Source organism: Pithys albifrons, chromosome 2, assembly GCF_047495875.1.
Source record: "Pithys albifrons albifrons isolate INPA30051 chromosome 2, PitAlb_v1, whole genome shotgun sequence".
NCBI classification, from domain to species: Eukaryota; Metazoa; Chordata; class Aves; order Passeriformes; family Thamnophilidae; genus Pithys; species Pithys albifrons.
The window spans coordinates 111,052,254-111,066,709 of record NC_092459.1 but is presented as its reverse complement, the minus strand read 5'-3'; the positions used below and the strand labels follow the sequence as shown (position 1 = coordinate 111,066,709).

Here is a 14,456-nt window from a genome sequence, read left to right as displayed (position 1 = left end):
TTATGATACATCCTGTCTTTAGTGCAGTGTCCCATAAACATTTCTTATTTGCCATTTCGTGAGTCCAGTTCTTTCCAGCTTCACTTATTGGAATTTAAGGCAATAAAAAGAAGTAATCAGCTAAGCTGGCTTTTATCTGTTGAATTTTTATGATGTTGGCTTTTATATTAGTGGGTTGTGAGGGATGGCTCATGGACGGAATTAATTCTTGAGACTTCACAGAATATATAAGACATGATCCATTCGTGCTTGTGCTGGTGAAAACATTATTGCTTCCATAATATGGTTCTACCTAAGAAAATGCTGCCCAAGTACAAATTGCCAGGGGAGCTGTATTTAGAATTTATAGTCTCATCATGGCTTTGTAATTGGGCTCACCAATAAAAAAGAAAGGACAATGTTAAAAATGAAAGGAAATATTTCTCATTTGCCTCTCTCCAAGGACACAGATATTGTGTTATTGTACTTTAAAATATGCTGAAGATAGCATGTTAATGAAGTATATGCAGTTAGATACCTCTAACATCATTTTATTTGCTCAACAGCCAGATGAGGACATGGAAATTAGTTTATGATCTGGCAACCATCTGATTACTCCATTTCTGAGTAAGCCCAATGAGCTTCTTTATAACTTCAGAGCCCTTTACTATCATATTGCCATTGTGTCTGAAATATGCATTATAATTCCATGCCTTCTCTTATTTATGTAAGATAAAAATCAAACCTTATTAAAACCCCATGTGAGTATGTTGTACCTGCTTGGCATTCTGAACCCTGTTCATCTGACAGGGATGTTCTCAGGCTTTTGTAAAATAGCATGACAGGATTTTCCAGCCTGATGACAGGATATGTGACTTTGGACTGAGTACACGGCCCTGGTCTGGAGATCAGTCTGCTGGCTGCTTTCTTGCCAAAGCTCAGGGAAGGGGCATCTGCCTCTTAGGGCAGGTTGGAGGCAAATCTCAAGCACCTCTGATGTCTGTTGTGACACTGGGCTCCTCAGGGGTGCTTTGGCCAGCTGAGGACCTTGGCTATTGTAGATTTGGGCTTTGTATGGGTCTGTGACAGGGTTAAATATTGCCCTTCACAAAGACTCAAATGACTGTCACGTAAAGAGCAGAAAGCTGCTGGATCCATAGGTTGAGCCAAGTGACAATGTTTGGAAGCTCCAAATGTAAATATTTTCTTTATTGACGGTAAATTACTGTTTTCTAAGGAGGTAAGGCAATAATGTAGCCTCAAAATGTAGACTTGACTGTCTCAGTCTGACTCCAGGAGTGTTTTTTGCCTAACCTCTGTCCCACAACTCAGCAGGCATGTGCTTCAGCTTCCCAGCAAAGCTGATTCTGTAAGTTGGGAACCTTTGCATGGTGCCACCAGGTGAACCTGTGAGGCCAGGGGTTCATCACACCAGTTGGGAGCTCTAGGTAAGGAAACCAGCTTTGTCCCTGGTAGAAAGTAAATTGGGTGTTTAGAGTCTTTTTCTCAGTGACAGTCTAGCTCAGAAATACTGAGAAGAGGAGGAGATGGATTTTTTTTCAAATATTATCGATACCAGAGTTGGGCCTGTGGAATTGTTGGACTAGAGTAATGCATTATCACTTGTGTTATGCAGCCCAGCTTCCAATAAAAAAGGAATGGCTAATTTAAAGGGTTTGCCTCAGCATTTTCAAAGTTCCCTCCTCATTTCCCTGCTAGACTGAACCCTAATTGAAACCTAATGCTGCCTCTCTTCACCAAAAGTGTAATTTTCCATTCATTTCTCTTGGCTAAGAGAAGTCCATCCAATTTCAACAATAATTTAGATGTAGAAAATGGCTCAAGCATTATTTTTAGCCAAAGGAGGTTTTGAAAATTACACAATTAATTGTGGATTAGTGGTTGTGAGTTCAATGCTCTTCTGTGACCAAGATTAAAATAACTTACATAAAGGGTTTACAAATTATAGAGCTTAGGTTTTTTGAGAGCCTTTTGGACTTGGGTGATTATTACCTGACCCAAATAGTTTCAGAAATCTGTTAGGAGGAACTGCAGCCAGTTATTGAAGACAGCAGAACATGAAAGGGACAAAAACCAGGAGAAGCGTGACTGAAACACGTTTCCAAGTGACAGTTATCCTGTGCACAGCAGTCAAGTGGTGGGCTGAACTCTTGCTCCTGCCAAAATGGCTTTTCCTCCTCCTCCATTGAATGCTGGAGGGTTAGGCAAGGCCAGCAGCAAAGGGACACAGCCCTCAGCAGTGGTGAATTTGAGGAGGATCACCCAGCTGCTGTTTCTTCTGAGCTGGACTCCATGTCTTGGGGTTGTCAGACTGATGGTGCACAGGAGGGGTAGGGAGACCAAGGCAGAGCAAGATCTCTCTGTAGTCTCCTGAAGGTCTTGGGAGCCCAGTTCAATGCTCCCCACCAGGTCATGACAGTGAGAAAATGGTCCCATAGCTCTTTCAGTCTGTCCTTACCTCGGTGTGTCCCAACCTGGGTCATGATGGTTATTTGTATTTCCTGCCTGGGCTGCAAACTAACTAGACTTTCTGCAGTAATTAGCAATTGTTACTGAAGGATGCAGTTTTTAATTACAAAACATTTAAGGATTTTCTAGTAATTCAGTCATGAAGAGAAAACAATGTTCTTTTCACAGGACAATACAGTCAAAATTAACAGAGGATGGAAACTAACTGAGTCCTATTTGTAAGTCAGTAGGACCCATGACATATATGTGAAGAAGCTGTAGAGTTTTTTTGCTTTTCCTGGAAAACCAGGCTATCTCTTACCATAGCAGGCACATAAATTGCTGTTAAATTATGTGGAAGGTGCTGAAACACTTCTATTTTCTTAGGAGGAAGGATTACAAAATAGCTATCATATGTCTTGCAAAGAGAAAGATGCTTATAAAATAATAAGTACTTTGAAGTTGTTACAGAAAGCAATTTCCAATTCTGTAATTTTTCATGGTTCTTTTCAAATCTGCTCCATCTGCATTTGCTTCCACAGAAATAGTCCATAAACATCAGCAAACCATTTGGCCATCCTTATCCTGAAATACCTTTTCACTGCACCTAAAAAACCCCCTCTTCACAGTCAGGTGCTGCTTCTTTTTCTTCTTCTCCTGCTCCCACCTACCTGCTGGTGTCCTGATTCTGTCCTTCCCCAGCACTTGGATTTTCAGGGCAGGAGCCTCTTCTTTGCTTTACTGTTTGAAGACTGTTAATTGTGATCTATGACTGAAAGATTAGGCCAAAGCCAAAGGGCATGAGAAATACACTGTAGGAGCTACTGCAGAAGCCATGCCATGTTAAAGGCCCAGCTGTAACTCACATGGGAGCTTGCCAGGTTTGATGGCAAGGGTCAGGGAAGCTGCAGGAGATTTATTTATCAAATACCACCTGGTTTTCTCTGGAAAGTGTGAACCAGCAGTCAGAACTTTGGGAAACACTGACTCAGTTGGGAGGGAGTGTCGACCTGCTGGAAAGCAGGAGGGCTCTGCAGAAGGATCTGGATAGACTTGAGAGATGGGCTGATTCCAATGGGATGAAGTTCAACAAGGCCAAGTGCCGGGTCCTGCACTTTGGCCACAACAACCCCCTGCAGCGCTACAGGCTGGGCACAGAGTGGCTGGAGAGCAGCCAGGCAGAAAGGGACCTGGGGGTACTAATTGACAGGAAGCTCAACATGAGCCAACAGTGTGCCCAGGTAGCCAAGAAGGCCAATGGGATCCTGTCATGTATCAAAAATAGCATGGCCAGCAGGACCAGGGCAGTGATCCTTCCCCTGTACTCTGCATTGGTGAGGCCACACCTTGAGTGTTGTGTTCAGTTCTGGGTCCCTCAGTTCAGAAAGGATATTGAGATGCTGGAGCAGGTCCAGAGAAGAGAAACAAGGCTGGTGAAGGGACTGGAGCACAAGTGCTATGGGGAGAGGCTGAGGGAGCTGGGGTTGTTTAGCCTGGAGAAGAGGAGGCTCAGAGGTGACCTCAGCACTGTCTAGAACTACCTGAAGGGAAGTTCTATCCAGGTGGGGGTTGGTCTCTTCTCCCAGGCACTCAGCAATAGGACAAGGGGGCACGGGCTCAAGCTCTGCCAGGGGAAATTGAAGTTGGAGATCAGAAAAAAATTCTTTTCAGAGAGAGTAATCAGGCATTGGAATGGGCTGTCCAGAGAGGTGGTGGATTCACCATCCCTGGAGGTTTTTAAACTGAACTTGGCCGTGGCACTGAGTGCCATGATCTGGTAAACGGGCTGGAGTTGGACCAAGGGTTGGACTTGATGATCTCGGAGGTCTTTTCCAACCCAATAGATTCTATGATTCTGTGATTCTATGATTCGGGCATTAGCCCAGCAAGCATGATGAATGAACACATTAACAAGGGGAAAAAACCCAACTAGTTCAAGATATGCCTGAAGTTACATGAAGAGAAATAAACTGTAGTCACCTGCCTGCTCACTTCTGCAAGGTAGTTCAGTAAAGAAGTCTTCCTGGGATTATGCACTTGTGGAAAAGGGCTAAGAAAATTTCTCAGGGATGTTTTTTGGAACATCCCACGAAGGGTACTGGAAAGAGAACACCTGCTGTTTTCTCAAAGAGATCTTCTCAGGAGCTCTCTGTGAGTTACTAAGCGTGTAACGTTGCCCAAGATTTAATTCTGGTTTAGTCTGAATTGAGAGGTGAGCCTCTCTTGGGCTAGTGCTAAATACACCAAGTTCCATTTTCAGCTCTAAGTGAGATACACCTTTAGATGGCTCAGAGGGGTGAGTGCCAGGCTGTGCATCACTTTTGAGGGAAATGAGCAGGTTTCTAAGGATTCTGGAGGAATGATACTCTTTAAAATGTACTTTACTATCTTGCTGGTGTTCTGTCTCCTTCCTGTTTCTTCCTTCAGGCTCCCTCTGGTGTTTGTAGTGGATGTTACTACTGCCTTTTCCAGTCCTATTTTTGGTCCAAAAGTACAGCAGCCTGAGTGACACCTCTGAAGGTTTTTAGGTTCATATAAGGTTGAGATGCAAATAGGAGCTTTCAGTTTCCTTTAAATGTGACACTTACTGGATCCAAATTTGTTTTATTTTCTGGTTTATCATAGAATAGTTGGGTTGGGAGAGACTGTAAAGGCCATCTAGTTCCAAACACCTGCCACCCACTAGATCAGGACTAGATCAATTTAGACTATTACCATCCAGAGAATTGAAAATTCACTTCCCCTGAAGCCATATTTTTCAGCCTGGGAAATTACATGATGCCTGAGAACACTGTGCAAACTGTCCCACCACTGTGGGTCTGGCTGTGGGGTATCTGAGCAGCATCATTGCAAATAATGCACTTGGGCTGCTATCAGTTTATTCCATTAGTGTTTGCTCCTCTTTCCAGCCCTGGCTAGGAAGGAAAGACAATTGAAATTAGAGTATTAAGAAGCAAATTACGGGTTTTAACACTTAGCCTCACTTGTGGATGACTCCTATGAAAGTGATTATCTTGAGGCCATTCTCAAGTTACAGTAATTATGTGCATAAAACCTGCCCCAGAGTTTAAGTTCCTCCCCCTGCTCCACACCAGCAATCTGCTACACCCATTCTCTGCCATTCTGCCACAAATCCTATCCATGGGGTAAAACACTTGGCAGCACAGAACAGTCCTGCTTGAGCAGAGCTAAGTCTGTTTCTCTGTGCTGGACACTGCAGAGGTTAACCTTTAGTTGGCAACTTTGCTGAATTTCTCACATGTAACTGAAGTGTTTCCTCTCCCTCTAAAATGGCTGGAAGGAAAAGGTTGTTTAAGAATGGATCTACGTGTGCCAGGGATCCTATTCCTGCCACCAGAAGCCACCTGCCTTCTGCACTGGACTGCTGCTGCTTTTTTGGGGACAGAGGCTGTCCAAAGTAGGCAGATGGTTGCAAAGTGGTGTGGTGGTGTACGTGGAAATGGCGGTGGCAAGCTTGGGCCCTGTAGATTAATGGCAATCAGAGTACAAGGTGGGATATAGAAAAAGTCAAAGGGAAAAAAGGCATAATTTATCTTGTTATGCTGATTTTTTTTAATATATTGATGGGATTATTTTGTTCTAAAAGTATATATTTTTCAAGCAGTATCATCCTGCCTTGAAACTCAAATGACTGATCTCAGGTCTTTGTGGGAGTTCTTAGATGGATTTCAGTGAGCTTTTTCATAGTCATTATCTTTATTATGAAAATCTATGTCCTGAGATGTTATATACCCCAGTGGCAGCGAACCTGCTGTGCAATTCAGGGGATTATAATGCAGCTCACTAACGTGCTTGAAATAATGAGGTTGCTCTGTTCAGTGGGGTGCGAGGAAAAATAGAAGCTACTGCTGGGAGCTCAGATTTGATTTAAAATCCTGGCAGAAAAGGTTCCCTATTAAAATACCATTGCAGGTTACTAAGCTTATATATTCTTTAACTTCCATTTCATGCTGGGCAATGAGGGGGCCAGAAGAAATTTTTTAATCTTCTCTGCAGTGCATATAAAAAGTGTGTTAAAGTCAGGCCTTGCCCTCTTCTGGTGCTCTTGGAAGTAAATGTTGGATATATTGGACTAAACAGAGACAGAAATGGTGGCTGTGCTGGAATCAGTCAGAGAGTTGAGCTTGAGGTTCAGTAGCACTGATCTGTCTCTGAGTTTTGGGTTCTCAGGTCTGACTTTCTTCCAGTTCCTCCCTCTTTCTGAGTATAGGATTAGAAGGAGCTAACTTGATCCCTTCCCACTCCCTTCCTGTCTGGAAGTTGGGGAGGGGAATACAGATTCCTTTTGTTGATCAATGGGAAGCCTTTATAGTTACCCTTCTTCAGCTTCAGTCTCTGCCATCCATCTCAGTGTATTTGCTGGACCATTTTTCTGTAGATTATTTATATGGTCTCATAACTTTATTTTCTCTGTAAAAGTAGAAACTTGTTTGTCAGAAAAACAACTCCAAGCCAGCAATACCTTGAGGGGGTGGGGTGTGGGGGGGGAATCTATTGAGAAAAAGGTTTTGGTAGAGCTTTTTAGCCATTGCCTGAACCTAATTGGATCCTTTAAACCCAGCCTGTGAGATGACCTATATCCCTTTTAAAAGAACACTTTCCTCACAGCACTTAGACCTTGACATAAATGCTAATGAATCCATAAAATGTCTTAGCTTCTGGCACAGGAGCCTTCAGAGCATGAAGCAAACCAGGAGATAAATGGAAGTGCTCTGTGTATATAAGGCTGCAGAACTGGCTGTGGCTGCCAGTTACCTGGATTTAATAACCAGCCTAAGCCCACGTATTTTTGTTGATGTGTATTTTATTTGGTCCAGTTTCCTCCTTTATAGATGCCCAGCTTTACAATTAGATGTGCAGTTTAAAATAGCTGCTGTTTGACTAAGAGGGTTGAGTTTCCCTTTTCTCAGGGCCGGGGTGGCAAAGGCAGCATCTACGTGTGGGCCTCTGGAGATGGGGGCAGCTACGACGACTGTAACTGTGATGGTTACGCCTCGAGCATGTGGACCATCTCCATCAATTCTGCCATCAACGATGGACGGACAGCTCTGTATGATGAAAGCTGCTCTTCAACCTTGGCCTCCACCTTCAGCAATGGGAGGAAGAGAAATCCAGAGGCTGGAGTGGTGAGTCCTGATACTATTGTGCTGTTGCTGCTGTCTCTGTGCACTCCCACGACCTAGTACAACTCTGTGTGTTTTGGAGGAGCAGATGGTTCTTTGTTGAGATGGATATTTTCTCATCTGCAGTATGTGATGGTGCCAAAACTGTCAGCTGAGGAGATGTGGGATTAATACTGAGAACAGCAATGATCTTCCATCTCTTAGACCTTCAAATGAAAGTCGGTGCTTTCTTTTGTCAGAAACCAGATTTAGAAGTTCGATTGCCCTCTTCCTGGAGCACAGTGTGACAAAAGGTCTCTGTAAAAATCTAAATTAAAAGTGTTAGCATCTGAGATCATATTGACTTGTACTGGCAGACTTGTGCTGTACAAGCAGCACAGAGCAGAAAGACATTTAGTCACTTACAGAGGGCATATGGGGGTTCAGATAACCCAGAGCCTCCTGTTGAGCAGTGCACAGCATCATAATGAAGTCCCCTGCAGGGTCATACTTACAGCTGGAACACAGGCAGTTCCCGTTCAAGTTTATTTGGGATTCTCTTCCACCATAGTGATCACTGCTCTTTGGCACCTTCAGACTAGCCAAGACACAGTCCAGCGTGGCTAAATTCAGGTGTAGTAACTTCAGGTTAGTTTTTGCCAAAAGCTGTTAGACATTTTCCATGGCCCTGTCTCAAACTCGAGTCATATTGTACAATGCCCATATGCAGTAGCAGACAGAAAACCATTGGTTTCTGTCTTGATATCAACTCTATGTTGATATCAGCCAAGATCATCTGTGGTATCTTTGCAATTATAGAAATACATAAAATGTATTTCTAAGGTTTTCTTTTTGTCTCTTCTAGTGACTAATTTTCATAGAAAATGGCAGCCTGGTACTGCTGTTGCTTCTGGAGTTGCACAAATGTTAGAAAGCTCAATACTGTTAATAATTCTCATATCAAATCCTTCTGATAATCACAAAGGAATTTAAGGCCTTTGGTGTTAAACTGTGTTTTATAAGAAATAAATGTCATCTATATGAATTCATGAGTTCTAAGTGATAAAAACATTGGTTTAGTACCTCATTACTTGCCCTTGCTCTCACACCCTCTGTCACCACGTCTCGCCGAGGTTTGAAATCAGTAGGCTGTTCTAAAGAAGAAAATAGATTGTGGACTCAAACACACAATTAATCTAAATATCAAGGGCACAAACACCACTTTCTGCCTTTTTCTGAGTCTGTAGCTGCAAGGAAAATGGAATAGCTGGTTTCATTAATTACCTTTAATATCATTGCAGGCCACAACGGATTTGTATGGCAACTGCACCCTGCGTCACTCGGGCACATCTGCAGCTGCCCCCGAAGCAGCCGGAGTGTTTGCCCTGGCCCTGGAGGCAAAGTATGCTGCTGAGAAATTCTTGGGAGCTCTGGGGAGAAGAGGGCCTGGGGTTTGTTTAATGGGGTTCATCATTTCAGCTGGAGATGTGCGTGGTGACTCACAGATGGAGCAACAGTCTCACCAAAGCTGTATGGTAGATAATGTTGTGGCTTTCTGGCTCTCTCTGTGTCCTCACCACCCACTGCATCCAGAGATTGCCTTCTCTAGCACTGTTTGGAGATTATTTAATTTTTCTACATGGCCTGTGTGAAATGCCCAGCCTACAAAAATCTAAGAATGAATCTGTGGTATCAGACAGGAGTTCATCTGGTATAATGACAGATGCATGAAGCAGTCAGTCTATCCTGTTTAATAGCCAAAGGCAGACTGGTCTTCCTTGAATTTGTCTGACTCTTTTCCAGGTTGTCTGTATTTGGCACCTGTGTCTTCCAGTGACAATCAGTTCCACAATGTTTTCTGGCAACGGTGGTGGGGAATGTTTTCTTTTTTTTCTTAACCTGTTGCTGGTAATTTGCTTCTGAGCTGTGTAATTGCTCTGTTATTTGAAGGACTAAATACCCATTGTCAATTTACCATCTCCATGCTATTCATAGAAGTGGAGCCCTCATATATTTCAGAATCATTATCTTCTTCTCTATTGATTAGGGAAAGTTTTCCTTACAATAACTTAAGCCATCCTTTTACTTTATGTTAAATTATTTCATGAAGTGAGGCAACATTTGCTCAGTTTTGCAGCTATGGTTGCTGTAACCATGTCATGAAGTGAGGACAATGTACAGAGTTTCCTTCAACAGAGCAGAATAATGAAGATTTGGCAGAGGAGGCCAAGTTTACACCATTAGCAAAGCAATGATTGTTATGCTTGGAGCATGACTTGGGCCAAGCCTCATTTTTCAGTTTTATACACGTAAAACACATGCCAAGTGTTTAACTTTGGATGATCATTCCTTCTATTATCAAACTCATTCAGTGGGACAGGCACCATGTAATAAATTAATATGGCCATAAAAATATAAAGGTTTAATGAATTTCCTGACCACTGCATGTTTAAACTGGAACCTAAATATCCCAGTAATGATTGTCATTCCTTTTCATATGAGTTACCCATAAAGACTGGAATTACTCTGCCAAATTGTCATGAATAGGAATTAGACTAATACCCTTGGCTTACACTAGAGTTTCTAGTCTTTGCTGAGAAGGCAACAGAGGTGAAAAGAAGCTGTCAGTCTCTCCTACCTCCTTCCAGTCTGGCTCTATTAAATTGTAGTGTGCAGAACTCCCCTGGATGAGCTGCACTGCCCTTCCTGGGAATGGCTGACAGTCTCCCATGCAGACTGTTCTTCCTGCAGTATGTCTGTCAGCTCATACACCATACACATGTCAAACCAGAGCAATCTGTGAAATGGAAAGTGCAGCTTTAAGACATGTAGCAAGCTCTTAAAAGATTTCAGTAAGAATGATGCAAGTGATATCTGCTTTTCAACTCTCTTGTGTCACCTCGGGGAAATGACAGTAATTGGCCATTCTCGTGTACATTCAGCACACACACATGCTTATTACTTGGGGCACAGAAAGCTGAAAAGCAGATCCTTTTAGGTTGATGGTTTGAATCAGACATATTGTGATGTTGAAAGAGTTCATCATAAACCAACTGGAATAGCTTTAGTTATGTAGAATTAGAATGTCAGTTCTAAAGCTTCCAGAATAATAACTTATAAGTGCCCTTCCTGTCATCATAATCACTGCACATCCAGCAAGACAAGAGCTGATGATGAAAAATGACCATTGAATGTAGGCAAATGTTACTTGACTGCAACCAACCACGCTAGTATATCATGGGTGACAAACCTCTGCCATCCCTTGAAATGCAAACCTGCAGCCACCCACAGCCCATACCCATATTCACAGAATCCTGACACTATTAGCACCTGGATCATTAGAGCTCATCAGCCTTGGACTTGTCAGGGTGAATCTTGGAAGCTCCAGGGGAAAAAACAGCAGTAGCAGGCAAGACAAAGAGGGCAGGATTTAAGAGAAAAGCTAGGTGAAATTCTGTCATCATCTTTTTCTGTTTTTCTCAGAATCTGGTATAATGTCCTACTCATTTTATTAGCTTAAAAATTGCATTGTGGATCTATAATGTATAGCTAAAAAAAGTTATTTTTAAAAAGTGAAACAATCAGAAATGATTTTGCAGTTTTGGGGAGTAGTATACAATTAGAACCTATTCTTGTTCCCATTGAAATCAACAGAAGCTTTGTTATCGATATGTGAATAGATAAAATTTCAGTGTTATTCATAGAAGCAAATCTTACCAAAAGCCTTACTCAAACACAATTGTTCTCTCATATCTGCTTGAAAATACTGCACTGTGTGTTTTCTGTGTTGCTCTTCCCCAGCTTGGATCTGACATGGAGGGACATGCAGCACCTGACAGTGCTGACCTCCAAGAGGAACCAGCTGCATGATGAGGTTCATCGCTGGCGCCGAAACGGTGTTGGGCTGGAGTTCAACCATCTCTTTGGCTACGGTGTCCTGGATGCAGGAGCCATGGTCAAGATGGCCAAGGACTGGAAGACTGTTCCCGAGAGATTCCATTGCGTTGGAGGGTCCATACAGGAACCTGAGTAAGTGAAGAGTCTCAGTGTATGTGTTTGGCTTCTTCCAGGCATTTAGGAGACCACAAGCATGCAATTACATTGGCAAAGACATAGTCAAAGAAATGTAATAAAGTGGGTTTTTTCCTAAGAAAACCTAATGTTACCAGTACATTTTTAGCAACAATAGTTGATAAAACTGTATGATATTTCAATTCCTGGTTTGCTTTAGGAGTACATTCTACAGCACATCTGTATCCTCATTGTTAGTGCCTGCAGTGTTGATAGAAACATCCATTTCTCCTGGGTGCTCACAGCTATGTTTGTACTAAAGTTTCTGTGAATAAAGAGCCTGTCCCCAAGTGAAAATCTAGGAGGCTGCCACTGTAAATAACATAAACTGCTGCCACATGAAATACCTGTCAGCCAGGTCATACCTCATTGTGACATTTTCCAGCAGACAATTTTATCTCTAGAAGACTGAAACTATCATCTACAGGTACCGGTGATTCAGTTTGAACACTACAGCATTTAATTGTGCCTGGTTTGTGCTCTCCAAGGCTCTAATTGCAGGCTAGATAGTCAGATTATTTTCTGATTTACCTTCATGTGCTAAAGTGAATGAGTCAACAAGTGAATGAATTAATACTAATTGACAACAACAGCTGTAGTTTAATTTAAGTAATTGAAATACTAACCTAATAATGGCCAATTTATGTCTATACTATTTGAAATTGAACTTTTCAGTGCCATTTTTGAAGGCAACGTTATTCTATTGGGAAAAAGCAAACAAGCCACTATGCCACCCTGGCACGTAGCTCAGCCAGGCAAAGAGTGAATTTGTCCCCAGTCTTCCAGATGGGTTTGTATTTGCATGATCCAAAGTTCTACAGCTGAGATCTGAGTTTTAATTTATCTAGCCTATGCATGCTCACAGGTAAAAAAACCCCAAAATAATGCAAACTAATTTTGAGCTATCCCTAGTTTATAAATAATTAACTGCAGACAAATAATCTCATTTATCTTAGTTCAACTCCATTTATTGAAACGGGAATCATCCTAAAGAAGGGGAGAACTTTTCTTTCAGTGGGCTCTATGGGTGCCTCCCCTCCTTACTTGCCTGACAAATCTATACATTAATAGCACTGCAGTAATATTTATGTCCCCCAATGAAAATCCTTCTGACAGGAGATAATAAGCAATGTTTACATTTTTTGAATTTCACTGTGGGAAAAAATGAGTTAAGTCCCAGCATCTCCAGAGATTCCTTGGAAATGCAAACTACACTGCATTTCTGCCATGGATAATTGGGTTATTTTTTTTTAGTTTGGTCTTGCTGGAGTAACATTTTATGTATATATTCTCTATATGTATATTTAAGTGTAGATTTTTTTATACAAAAAATGTCTATTCAGTGTAGATGTGTGGTGGTGAGTAGCTGACACAGAGGTGAGTTTCAGAGCAGCACTGTCAATTAGGCAAAAAGCCAGGAAATAATTGACAGTGTGCTGAAAGCAATCAGTATTTAAAGTAGAAACACTTGTTAGCAATAAGAACTTAGTTTCTGACAGGGGGTCTGGCTGTTTTAGGGAAATACCAAGATGATTTAGGACATCATAGTCCATTAGCTGAGGAACAGGGACACATGGGAGTGTGTTTCTGGAGAGAGATTAGCTCCCCTGTTCCTCTCTAACTGGGTACTACACTGTGTAAAAGTGAATATATTATATATATAAATATAAATATAGATGTGTGTGTGTATATATATATATATATATAAATTGGGCAGTGGCACACTGTGAGGCTGTGGAAAATCCATCTCCTCATCTGCTTTTTCCATCACCCTTGGCTCTTTTTGTTTCTTTGGGAAAATTCACTTGGACCATGGTAATTAATCTGTTGAAGCAGAGAGTATTGGATCCTAATTAATAAGAAAGGAGGAAAGAGAGCAAGCCTTTTCTCATATGTTTTAGAGAACTGAGAGAACTTTTGCAGAGCAGATGAGTGGGAACACACCGCTCTTGTTTCTTTGGGTTTTAGTGTTGATGGGTAGAAAAGACTCACAGTGTGGTGTCCCTCCTTATTCACTGGAGGAGATAAAACACTTAGCACATCTCTGGGAATGAAGCAGTGTTTGACAGAGCTTTGGCCACTGTGTGAGAAGGCTGTGAGACAGCCTGAATTCAGAGTGGGTTGAGATTGATGCTTCCCATGCAGAGAAACTGCAAGCACATGGCAATTGTGAAATTATGATCCTTCACCTCTGGCTGCAAATAGTGCGTTTTTCTTGTGCTTTGGCTTGCAAAGTAAATATCTCACGGGTATTATAATTAGATGCTCAAATATTTTTGCTGTATAATATTTATGTTACACCAGCTTCTGCTCCAGGGCATCCATAATATTCAGAACAACACAGATTTTTTTGGTTTTAGGTAAGTGTTTAAATGCCTCGAGGACCTGAATCTGAACGACTTTTTATTCTGCAAGTACTCCCAAGAAAGCAATACTCTGTGAAAGGGGGACAGAGACTGGCCTGAGCCAATTAGTGATGTACTAAGCTGTAATACCTGGAGCTCATCTCAAGAAGAAAAGAATTCTTGGAAGCTTAGGTTTGAATAAAATGCTTTCAGTGGTCTCTAAAGAATGCAGTATTTCATTAGCAGAGGGAAAAAGCTGGTGCTTGTTTCTTTTGTAAAGGAGGTGTTCATTACCACGGTGTGGTCAATGCCCTTCAAAAGGGCTCTCAATTTAGGTGCAGAATTGAGGTCAGGGAGAAGCCACTGCAAGACAAGGTAATGACAAGGTGACTGGAGTCTTTTGTGACTTAGTCCCATTTTTAATGATGGCAGTAATTCTTATCTTTCAGTTCTTTCTTGTCACACTGCT

General features: G+C 41.9%; 1 protein-coding gene across 1 annotated transcript in view; it reads left to right on the top strand.

Annotated features, from left to right (window-relative positions):
- The window catches only part of PCSK2 (proprotein convertase subtilisin/kexin type 2), a 100,075-nt gene that overhangs the window by 81,681 nt on the left and 3,938 nt on the right, over positions 1 to 14,456 (top strand). The window contains exons 9-11 of the mRNA XM_071582096.1: positions 7,380 to 7,595; positions 8,873 to 8,973; positions 11,373 to 11,600. Coding sequence (XP_071438197.1) covers positions 7,380 to 7,595; positions 8,873 to 8,973; positions 11,373 to 11,600 — 545 coding nt within the window. The remainder of the gene's footprint in view (positions 1 to 7,379; positions 7,596 to 8,872; positions 8,974 to 11,372; positions 11,601 to 14,456) is intronic.